The sequence below is a fragment of the Trichosurus vulpecula genome, chromosome 9, assembly GCF_011100635.1.
Source record: "Trichosurus vulpecula isolate mTriVul1 chromosome 9, mTriVul1.pri, whole genome shotgun sequence".
Classification (NCBI taxonomy): Eukaryota; Metazoa; Chordata; class Mammalia; order Diprotodontia; family Phalangeridae; genus Trichosurus; species Trichosurus vulpecula.
In genome coordinates, this window is record NC_050581.1 from 128,957,750 (window position 1) to 128,970,569 (window position 12,820).

The 12,820-nt window shown below is 36.0% G+C and overlaps 1 protein-coding gene across 1 annotated transcript in view; it reads right to left on the reverse strand.

The window, feature by feature from the left end:
- The window catches only part of PKD1L1 (polycystin 1 like 1, transient receptor potential channel interacting), a 161,396-nt gene that overhangs the window by 107,639 nt on the left and 40,937 nt on the right, over positions 1 to 12,820 (reverse strand). The window contains exons 10-13 of the mRNA XM_036739640.1: positions 12,384 to 12,552; positions 11,267 to 11,506; positions 9,106 to 9,238; positions 1,121 to 1,327 (exon numbers count right to left, since the gene is read on the reverse strand). Coding sequence (XP_036595535.1) covers positions 1,121 to 1,327; positions 9,106 to 9,238; positions 11,267 to 11,506; positions 12,384 to 12,552 — 749 coding nt within the window. The remainder of the gene's footprint in view (positions 1 to 1,120; positions 1,328 to 9,105; positions 9,239 to 11,266; positions 11,507 to 12,383; positions 12,553 to 12,820) is intronic.

Below are 12,820 nucleotides of genomic sequence, written 5' to 3' on the forward strand. Positions count from 1 at the left end.
AATGAAAAAAGCTTATAACCTTCCATGGTCCCTTCAATATCTAGCCTAAATTCCACCTCCTCCAATAAACCTTCCAAGAAGTATTCATCTGAAATCACAGTATTTTCATTAACTTTGTATATTCTAATTTGTGTTATAGCAAGTTTTTCACACACACATGAATTATCTCCCCTCCTACTAAATTATCAATTCTTTGAAGGCAGAAAGTGATCAAATATTGTTTCATTATCGTCTTCCATTCTTCGGGACATAGTACAATACTTTCCACAGAGTAAGCACTTGAAAGCTTGTTGAAATAAAATCAATTGTTTACCTTTATATCTCCCTCACACTCCAGTTCCCACAATGCATAACACATAGCAAGGATTTAATAAATGTTGGATAAATAAATAAACGCTGTGGGAGTTCAAGTCTCAGCACATAAAGCTCCTCCAATATCCTGTTAATGCTTCTAAATCACAATCCTATTGGCTTGATTTTCCCTGCAGAACTACAGAACTTGCTCAGAGTCTTTTAAAAAAGGAGTATTTTTGTAGCCTGGATCAGACACGTGCTTTAGGAAAATTGAAAGCCACCTCCCAAGTTGAACTGGCAGAAAACTTAGGATGTCCTTATCAAAGCTATGTCATGTTTACTAAAATATCACTAATTACAACTATTTAGATAAAGTGAAGACTGAAAAAGTGAATATATGAGTTTCAGAATATTCCCAAACAATTCTTTTTTATTTATATAAAACACATATACAAAAAAATCAGAATATTACCAAACAGAAATCCTGTGGGTGTCTGTCATAAGTATTAAATGAAAAGGATTTGTAATTAGCATAGCAATTGTTTTATGTAAATGAAGTGCTTGAAAATAATTTCTTCTCTTAAGTAGATTAAGCACTTTCCTTGAAGTGTTGCTTACACTATTAATTTTCTTAGCAAACCTTTTTTCCCCTAGATGGTACAAATTAATGGAGTAAGAAATAATGAGCTTTTACTGTATAGCCAGTCACCCATGAAACACTGGTAAATAGCAATCTCATTATGCAAGTTTGAATGTAAAGTTAATTTATTTCTCCTCAGAAGATCAAGCTTTTAAAAATACCATCATTCTCAGTTAGCAAGCAAACCTTTGCAAGTGCAGTATAGTTTCCATATTCCAGAAAGTAGCTGGGAAGAAGAATGGCTTGTCTGTGCCTGTCAAGAGCTGTTGGAAACAACACTGGTGAGCCATCAGACTTTATTAAGGACCAACTATAGTTAAGGCCTCGGGAAATGTCACACTGAATGGGAGCTTCAAAAGTAACTCCAAGCTTAAGAGGTTGATGTCGCCAAATCTAAATATCAAAAGAAAAGAATTCTCATTAAAGTTTCCATGGAATCTGAAATTATACAAATACATAAAGGAATTGTGATTTAGGCAGTACAGGGAACTCCCACTGTGGGATCTCTCTCTACCCATGCATTTAGCAACCCCTGTATAGCTTAGTAGATAAGTCTTAGGGAGTTGGATGAGTAAAAAAGAGGTTACATGACTTCCTCAGGCTCATATAGATGGTAAGTAACTGAACCATGGTGTTTCTAGATCTGAATCCACAACAATAATACACCATTGTAGCTAAAATCATAAATCACAATGACACTAAAGGTCTTCCTGCCATGCTGCTACACTCCAGCCTCAGCCTCTAACCTAGTACTCCAGCCATCCCTTCTCCACCCAATCTGATTGGTAAGTTCACCATATATAGGAGATCCCAGACCTACTGCACTGTACTTTAGCCATCTTCATGCAGTGCTGCTGTATGCATAGCTGTCCTCAAACCCAATTACTCCACTTTTGCCCCAGGAACATTAATCAAATCACCATTATCCTTCTTGGAAAGGCACATCCATCATGGAGTCATATGACTCCACTCACCATCCCTGTGACTTCCCCAAACAAAATACACTGCTTGGGTCCACAACTCTGTTTTATTAGTTGTCTCCTCTTACTAGAACATAAGCTCCTTGAATTCTCACTTTTTGTATTTTATCCCTAGAGCTTAATACAGTGCCTGACATATTGCAAGTACTTAAGAAATTTTTTTATTCATTCAATAAAACTGAGTTTCTACATTAATTTTTCTTTAGAAATAGGGAAACAAAAATGTGAGGCAGTGTGTCATAGGGGATAAAGAGTTTGCCTCAGAGTCAGGAAGGGTTGGCTCAGATCTAGCTTCTGACATATAATAGCTATGCAACCCTGGGCACCTGTTCACTCTCCCACTCCCAATTTGGAAAGTTCCTAATCTTTCATTCAACTAAAAATCAGATTACCTAATGTTGTATTTTCCCCTTTAATTAATTGGCCTCATTTGATTAATTGTTTTTAATGTGTAAAAGTCATCTCCTCTTGTATTGGGGGTGAGCCCTAGGAAGGGGCTTAGTCTCAATTTGTAAGGTAATTGGCAGGCATTGCTTAATAGAACATCATGCTTGGAAGCTTGAACCTTTATTTCCTCAGTCATTTCATCTTTCACCTACCACAACACCTTGCAAAAGGTAGGGGGAGGGAGAAGTATAAGTTTATTTATAATATAGAAGTGATTTATATGATGATTTTGAAAATGATGAAATTATACCTGGAATAATATATCGAAGTCACATCTTGAAACAACTTAGTGTTAACAGACTCCAGTCTTAAAGATTTATGTTTGCCTTAAGGGATTAATAAAACAATACCTTAAGAGGTTATTGTTTTTATGGAAATTTACAACAATTGGCCTGTGTTTTCTGGGTTTTTTGAATGAACTAACATATATTCATTAGTTATGTGGAGTTTTAGAATACAACTATTTTCTTGATTTCAGAAGAAGAGGAAAAAAGGGAAGAGAAGGAGGAAGAAGGAGAAGGAAGAAGAGTAGAAGGAAAGAAGAAGAAAAGAAGATGAAGGAAGAGGAGGAAGAGGAGAAAAAGAAGGAGGAAGAAGAGAAGAAGAGGAGGAGAAGTAAATTTTTTTGAAAGGTTTGGTAAACTTTTTATTGTTAACTGTTAATACAACCACATGAAAGAAATAAGAATAAGTATATGTAGCCTTAAGCTATGATCAGTTATACTTCCTGTTAGAAGTAAAATTTTTGGGGACTGTAATTTGATAGCATTCTGAGTTTTTCAGTCAGTAAGCTACTATTCAAGGGAAATACCATGAGCTGCCCAAAGGGAGTATGATCTGAGAACTGCTACAGGTGACTACTTATACTTGGGAAAAGTTGAGAGTACAACCTTGGCACAGCCAAAAGTAAGATTCTCTTGACTCATTTCCCCATTGTATTATTTCCATTTTGAACAGGACTGTTTCCCATTTGGTTAATCCTGAGCCTGGCTATGATACCCTGTGAATAAGGTGGAATCTTGCTGTATGACTTGCTGTTCCAAATAGTTATATGACTCTTAATTGAAATCAAAAAGAATTAAAGATGCTTTATTTTATTATACTTACGTTGAGACATTCTCTGGCCTTGGGCTTAGGCCTAGAGAACCAATCTTGATGCTGTTACAACCATGTCCCTTCTTCTTCCTTTCATAGCAAATCTCTCTAACCATGGTAGGTAAAGCTGCATTTTTAAAATATAATGAATCTTGTTGCTCCAATACCTCTGCTCAACTATAATAGGATGCAAATACGAAATATGCCAATCCCCTAAATAGTAGTTATAAGTATAACATCCTCCCCACTTGATCCTTGGTGGGGGGTGAGGGGGGAGGATTGGGTAAAGCATTTGTAGACGAAGATGTAATATAAAAAGTTTTTTAAAAAATATTTAAATAAAGTAGAAAACTGAGAAAATGACAGGCTCACACTTTTCTCTAAGAACTAAAATATATAAATATATATAATTGGCTTCCAAATGTTTCTAATGAGATAATAAGTTTTTAAAAATTAGATTAAGGATTTTACATGTAAAATTGCATTGATAATTGTGAAGAAGGTAAAATTATTTTGCTATTTGAAGTATTTGTTTGATCGTTTTAAGAGACAGAAGGACACATTTAATAAGCCAAGCCTACATAAATTCTTCTCAAAATTCTTCCTTCAGCCTGTTGATATCAGTTGCCATATCAGGTATAAGGTTTAGGTAAAGACAGAAACAGCAAGCAGTATGTAACAACCAAAATTGCCTGAGGTTTCAGGTGAGCTATGAGTGCTTAATTTAACGTTCTACTTAAAGCTCTATTGTTAATAAAATTAGAACCATAAAATCTGAGTTGGCTTTCACCACATGAGCTAACTATTGGAAAATTAAATTTAGGAGATTGTACTAAATGGTATTGAATCTTGTTAATTTTTAGCAGATTTTTAGCAAAATTACCAAAGGTTATCTGCAAGTTATTTGGAACCAGAGAAACAAAACTATTTAGGGGGAACCCCCTTCAGAGCTGCTCTGAGGACAGGGCCTATTCCAAAATGTACAAGAGAAGATGCTTTCAGGAACTAGATGACTACATGGGACATCTGGAATCCAAGATGAAACATGTTGATTAAAAAGAGATTGGGACTGGGTTACTAGGATACAAGGATACTTAATATTAGTTAATATTGATGATGATTATTGTACTAATTTGACTTTTTGTTTCATGGTATTTATGTTTGCTTATTTTTCTCAGTTACATTGGTGATAAACCAAGCTCCCCCCTTAAATTAGCCTTGGTGAGTCTTCTAACTAGTTTGAATCTCTCACTTGAAATTGAGAAGTTGGCTTAGGCCAAAAGTAAGTCCATTTCCTCCCTCTAGATCAGGCCTGCACAACCTACAGCCTGCAGGCTGCTTACAGAAAACATCCTCTGTGTTTTTTGTGGACTGCCTGAAATCCTTTGGTGGGCCACAGGTTGTGCAGGCCTGCTCTAGACTGAGGAAGATTCTGTAGCTCAAAAGGTTTGCAAAATCATATACTTTAGATATTCTTACTGCAACTCAGGGAAGGGCTTGTGTTCTGCATAATTAATCAAACGTGTTGTTCTTATATTAACCAGCCAGGAAAAATTATGACAAGCTAGAAGTGTAAGATCCAGTGAGTTATAACAGAAACACAAATACCTCTCCCAGTGACCTCTGGTGGAATCCTTCTTTGTTCACTTGGCTGCATGCCAAGCCACTGCTTGGTGGCTGAGAGCCACCCTCAGTAAACGAGTTCTTATTGTCCTGTCTTAATATTATTTTTAGACTTTGTATTAGTTACTGTGTTAAAGCCTGTTCCAAACTTGTATCAGAAAAGCTTATGTTAATGCACACTGCTAATAATGACCATGCTAAAAATCTTATAGAATTGGCATATAGATAAGTGAACCATGGAAGACATATCTCCCATTGATCAAAGTGGGGAATTGAGAAAATCAGATTGATTTTGTTGCGTAATTTATTCTATTCTGCACCAACCACTTACTCTTGTATAACTGCTTAAGTCATCTTTCATTGTCTCTGGGATAAGTTTAGAAGTTCAGTTTTTCTGTTAATCAATTTGATTCAAGGAAATCTGGTCAATTATCTCTACACCACTAACCAGACTTGCAGGTATACTAAATCAATCAGAATTTGCTAGTGAGAGGTTGTTGCTAATGCTATATTTTCCACTTCCAGCTAATCATATTGTCCCCCATGCCTATGATACATCAGACTTTGTAACCATACTGTTTTTTGCATATGTGATGCTTCCTTCTATTTTTTGGATCTTCCTCATTTTGTCTTTTAAAATATTCTGTCATCTCTCTTTCAGGGTATTAGCCTGCTGAGGAGGCCGAGACCCTACTTACTGGCAAATTAGCACTTTGCAGATAAATTGATCATGCTTGGAGCTTTGTGCCTCAGTTTTACTTTAATTTCAATCACGATACAGTGGAGGAGGAAATGGGGGGGTGAGGCAGGCAATGCTTAAACCTCATTGGTAAAAAAAATTTTACAGAAAGTTTCTCTGATAAAGGTCTCATTTGTCAAATATATAAGGAATTGAGCCAAATTTATAAAAATAAGTGCCATTTCCTAGTTGATAAATAGTCAAACAATATGAACAGATAGTTTTCAGAAGAAGAAATCAAAGCTATCAATAGTCACATGAAAAAAGCTCTAACTCACTACTGACTAGAGAAATGCAAATCAAAATAATTCTGAGGTACAACCTCACATCTATCAGATTGGCTAACAAGACAAAAAAGAAAAATGACAAATGCTGGAGGGAATGTGTAAAAATTGAGACACTAATGCACTACTGATGGAGTTGTAAACTAGGCCAAACATTCTGGAAAACAGTTTGAAACTATGCCCAAAGAACTATAAAACTGTGTATATCCCTTGACCCAGCAGTGCCATTACTAGATTTATATTCCAAAGAGAGCAAAGAAAAGAGGAAAGAACCTATTTATACAAAAATATTTATAGCAGTTCTTTTTGTGGTGGCAAAGAATGGGAAATTAAGAGGATGCCCACCAACTATGGAATGGCTGAACAACTTGTGGTATATAATTGGGATGAAATACTATTGTGCTATAAGAAATGACAAGCAAGATGGTTTCAGAAAAACCCGGGAAGATTAATATGAACTCATGCACAGTGAAGTAAGAAGAACCAGAACATTGTACACAGCAGCAGCAATATTGAAAGGATGATCAACTATTAAAGACTTAACTACTCTGATCAAGACCAGAATCCAAGACAACTCCAAAGGACCCATGATGAAAAATCTCTGAGAGAGAACTTATGAACTCTGAATGCAAAATGAAGCATGTCTTTTTTTCTAATATTTTTTCTTGTTTTCTTGTTTTATCTATGTTTTCTTCAGCAACATGGCTAATATGGAAATATGTTTTACACGACTTCACATTTATGATTAATATGAAACTGCTTGCCTTCTCAAGGAGAGGGGAGAGGTAGAAGGAAGAAAGAGAAATTGGAACTCAATTTTTTAAATGATTGTTAAAATTTGTTTCACATGTAATTGAGAAATATGCAATAAAATAGATAAAATATATATTAAAAATAAATAAAATACAATAAGAGTGTAGATACTGTTACTATGTGATTTTCTAAGTCAATATGCAGCCCCTAGGGATACTCACATATATAGTTTAGTCTAGAAGACTAATGAATATATATTTACATATAGTCATTAATCTTCTAGTTAAAGCACAAAATTCCAGTTTTATTCTGTCTTACAGAATAAGAAATAATTAAAGACAATAGCAAAACAGATGAGACATCCTATTTGCACTTACAAAAACAACATCCCTGCCACGTCTTATTAATGCTCTGAGGAGATGATCCTACCAAAATTTAAGTTCAGGCCTGGAGAGGCAGACTTTGCCAAATTTCACCTCCATGGTGGCTACTGATCAAATGCCCTGACCTATTCAATAAAGCAGTGTTATCAAAATCTTGCTAGCAGCTACCATGGCTGTGTAAGACTAACAACAACCAGCACACGGAAGGCTGCCAATAGAGGTTCTTTTAATCTTCTTTACTAAGGAAAGGAACTTTAAAGGGTTAACAATGTCACATTAATCACACATACAAATATCATTCACAGTTCAGGGAGAAAAGATAATCCCCCTGAACTTCAAGGCAAATACAAAGATAAATTACAGACATCAACAGACAGACCTTGTCTGATTCAAATCACAATTCCGAGTTACCAGAGAAGCACCAAAATCTTATCTGTCTGCGTTACAAAGCCAAGGGGCAGTTACAGCTTGCCCAGAGTCTCAACACTCCTTCCAAGAGTGTGACCCAAAAGTTAAACTGCCAAGCTCCCCTCAATTATATCCTGTTTGGATCCCTGAGGGCTCTGACCTCACTCAGGCTGGGTGTGTGAAAGTTCCCCACCCCCAGTATCACATCATATACAAATCAATGACTCCTGATTGTCTTAATGCTGAGAAATATTCCAAGACAAAGACAGCAAAATGCTTCCCACCAATTCAAACAAAGGGGAGACTTGATAGTCTTAGCATCCCAAAAGGGAATAACAGGGAAAAGAGGGGTTGCCTTAACAAGCAGCCGAAGGTCACTGATCACAAAAGTACTTATATACTCCATCCAATACCGGAGAGTACTCAGAGTAGCAAATTCTCTGAGACTCTCAGAAAGCTATCTACCTCTTGCCCCTTACTTTGCTCCACTTATGGATGGCAATGTTAGTCTTATTAGTTTAGGCATTAGGGATTTATGCATTTATCCAATCATAATCTAGTTCAGCCCTCACTCTCAGAAAACAAAAAAAAAAATTTTACCCATTTATTCTATGTTTCAAAACTTAATGGCCTGATGTCTGACCAATAGCCTACATAATTTGGGAAAGGTTTGTCACCAGAAGGTAGACCACAAGGCGATGAAATTTTTAGCATAGCAACTCAAGAAGAATGATTCCTAACGGATAAAAGGGCCATGATTTGTACTGGTTGAGAGTGTCCCCAAAATGAAGAAATCATGGACCTGTGAAGCACTGAAAAAGTATTATTGACAACAAATTTTATAGGAATGGTAAAACTAATGCAGAAAATCTACACGTGTGGGGCTGAATTTTCTCTGCGGATCTGACTTTTCACTTGATCAACTTTACAATCTCAAAGTAATTGCCCTAAATCAGAGAACTAAATTAACAGAGTATTGACAAAACAATATGACCCTTTCCTTTTCTAGGGCATTGTTTTGAACATAATAGGTGTCCATTAAATGCTTATTGGATTTGTTAGATTTATTTTTTCATCCAGAGCTTACAAAACTCCTTTTTTGCCCAAAAGTTCTCTGATTTTCCCTGTACTACAATAAAAAATATCTTTCTCTCCCCAAATCAAGCTCTACTAAAGACAAGGTATAATATACATGAAGAAAGGGTCTATTCATTTGTCAGAAAAATAATACTTTTCCATTTACATCTGAGGCTGATAGAAATTTCTCCCAGCTCACATGACACTGCTGACCTACAGACCAGATGCCCCATTCACAAACCCTCCTATTGTATAAGCTGAAGCAGGATAAAAACACAAAGCATCATTTCATAACTCAAAGCTTTCCTTATGTTTAATGCCAATTCAAATTCAGAGGCTATGCCGAAGATTTCCAAAATATTTGACAAAGCTTCAACTGTACCTGTACTCTCCCAGGCCCCATGTTTTTCACCAAAGGTGGCTGGCAGGGTTGGGACACGATGAAAACTTGCTTTTTTAGAGCTGCAAGGCTGACACTATTAAAGATAAGAACCTCCACTGTAAATTCTCCTTCCCTAAAAAAAAAAAAAATTAAATACATAGAAATGAAGATATTGGTTAGAAAACCAGCAATCATGTTAATTCTTAACAATTACTGTGGAATAGTAAAATATAGTTATTATTATTATTGTCATCTTTAGAATTAGGGTAATTATTATACATGAGAGACAACATGAAAAAAGCATTGGTTTGAGAGTCAGAAGATATGTGCTCCTGTTTTAGCTCAGAAAATTACTAGTTCTGTGATCTTCCAGAAGTTACTTAAAACTCTCTTTGCCTTAGTTTCTTTACCTGTAATTTGGGGATAATAATCCTTGGCAATACTTATACCTGGTCAGTTAGGTGATACATTGGATAGAGTCTTGGCCCTAGAGTCACAAAGACTTATCTTCCTGACTTCAAGTTTGGCCTCAAACACTTACTAGCTATGTGACCCTGGCCAAGTCATTCACCCTGTTTGCCTCAGTTACCTCATCTGTAAAATGAGCTGGAGAAGGAGATGGCAAACTACTCCAGTATCTTTGCCAAGAAAACCCCAAATGCAGTCACAAAGAGTCAAATATGATTGAACAACAACAAATACAAATACCTAACAAGGTTGTTGTGAGGAAAGTAATTGGTTAACATTAAAACTCCATATCTATATTTTTCTTATTAGCAGTAATAATAATATATGACCAGTTACCTCATGTTATTAGAGCATGTTAGAAAGGCATTTTGGTGTAGTGTGCATAGAATGACAGCCTGGGGGTTAGGAATGCATGAGTTCATGCCCTGCCTCTAATACATATAAGCTGTGTCTTCTTGGTCAAGTCACTTAACCTCTTGCTGCCTCAAGACTAAGTCACAAACTACTTTTGATCTACATCAGTAAAGGAAGTTTTGAGAAATTCACTATTCCAATGAACTCAGAGATCTGAAATACAATTTAAATTTTGGTTTCATGGTCATAGACTTCTCTCTAATACTGGATAATTGTTTTCCAAATGTATTTCACTGACCTCAAGGTAGGTTGGGCTGAGCTAAAAAGAAGGGATGCTTAGTACAACATAGCCACACAAATAGAAAAACTGAGGTATTAGCGATGTTACATTGTCTTCTCTTCTGCCCCCCTCCCTTTTCTGTTGTGCCTTCTGTAATTCCAACTCTATCATTAACAAACTCTCTTATATATCATGTTCTTTTCTTACTCTGGTACTCAATTCAAACCTGGCTTCTTCAGGAAGCCAACACAGCCCTGACCATCCTTTCCCATACAGGTTGCTCCTTCTCTCATAATTCCCCCACCTCCAACACACATACACACAGATAACATCTCTTCTAGGAAACCTTCTCTGGCTCCCCTACTATGCCACACCTTCCTCCTTTCCCAAAAGCTATTTCTTTCATCAACATTTTTCTAATATTCTTTGTCTGAAAGTTTCTTTGACTTTTATCACATTCCACCTATCCTTATCTCTTATATCCATATATCTTCTGTGTTCCATCCCCCCGTTAGACTATAAACTTCTTCATAGCAGGAACTGTGCCATTTTTCATCTTGGTATCCCAATAGCCTAGCACAATTCCTTACACATAACAGGCACTTAATAAACATTTATTAAAATGAAATTAATATTTATGCTTGCCTGTGCCACAGAATTATTGTATCAAGATAATATGTACATACTTTGTAACTTCAAAGCTCTACATTAATATTAAGTATTACTTTTTATTTGTCTTAATTGTATGTGGCATACAGTTCAGTAATTTGTCAGTACTAAGTTGTATTGGGGTATAGTGCTCTTATGTAGTTAACACTGACTTTTTCCCTTGTTTTATGCAGTCTTGATTCTCCAAATAGACTGTAAGTTCATTATGGGCAGGAATCATGACTGGTATTTAATTTTTTGCAGTTTGAGGCACCCAGAATAAGACTAGACATATAGAAGGTGCTGAGAAAATAGTTCATGAATGACTGAATAACATCAGATGCCTAATAACATGGAAGTCAATTCTGTTTGTGGAAAGTTTTGCTAACTGAGCAATTATCATCAACCTACCTCTTATATATGTGGCTCTCAGTCCACTTCCCAGGATGGATAGTATCATCCCCAAAGTTCCACAAGTAAGTAACATTTGTACCAAAGTTGATTCTGCACTCAAAACTCACGCTGGAATTTATCAGAGCTGACGAGCTGGACACAAGCCGATTTGGAACAATTTTCCTCTCTATACTGATAGTGTGAATGTCAGAGGTAACAGAGCTGATCTGATTGGCAGCATTAACTATCACATGATACCTGAAAGTTGGAAAAGCCAAGTGACTAGAATAGAAACATGTATGAAATTCAGCATAACCTTATAAGATCTGAATTACAGAGGATTTTCAATCCTAAAATACTCAAAGCCAAATGACAATTTTGGAGGTGAATTTGTGCGTTCTTTAACAGAATGCTCCAGCAAGAAAAAAGATCTTTTGTTGTTTTGGAGGGATGGAATGAACCCCAAAGAACCTGAATCTATATTTGGGACTAGGGCAGCCAAAACACTCCATGTCAGTTTGGTGAATGTTTATAATTGTAATGGGTTCCATTGGCCAGTTCCCTCTCCCATTACACAGTATTAAAAACAAGCTTCTTGACACAAAAACCGTTTTTAATCACCAATATTCTTCTGGTGATACTACAGTGAATGACTTAAAGGGCAACAGAGAGATGCATGTTGCATATAAGTAGGCTATAGCATATTACCAATGATGAATTACTCACAGGGAGTGATATAAAACACATTGAGCAGGAAATACATAATTGGAAAAGGATGTAGTAAGAAATAGAGGGTAATAGAAGGTAAAAGAAATCAATTACTATACTGGTTTCTCTAAGAATGTTCTAAGACCCAGAGGAAAGCCTTAAGAGTAGTACTGTAGGTCCTTGATGGAAGATTTATTGAAAAACATGGACAAGGATTACCCATGACTATAAGGCATGGACATATTGTTATTAATACTGTTAGAGGGATCACTCACATCATTGAGGTCACAGCCATTGAAGAACAGAAGTATAGTTAACAGCATCATAGTAATCGAACTGATCTCCATGTTGAATAAAAGTTACCTCAATACACCACAAACTAAAAATGGCTGCAGTGTTGAAATCTCATATGACCAATTTTACATACCTCTTGGGAACACTGTATTTTTTTTTAACACTTCTTGAAGTTGTTCTCTCCCATGTACCATCTCCAAAATGCCAAACAAACTCAAGAGGACTTGTTTCGTTTGTAAGAACAAAAAATGTGACCTCAGAATTAGTGGCAAACACTGTGCCATTTGTAAAGATAGAAACAGCTGTAGGAAAAAGAATCATGGTTACGAATGTTTGGTAAGAAAGGGGAACAATGACATAAATTAGTTAGTTCAGGAGTTGTTACTACCAACTTTTTTTAATACACGCACCAAAATGAATGACTCCTTTAAACTGAAGATGGGAGTGTAAAAAAATAAGCAACAATATATGTAAATAACAATGCATGTAAATAGGCAACAATATTATATGACCCTTGAATGAATCAAACACATATCACAATCATACACAACAAAATGGCATGGCCAATCC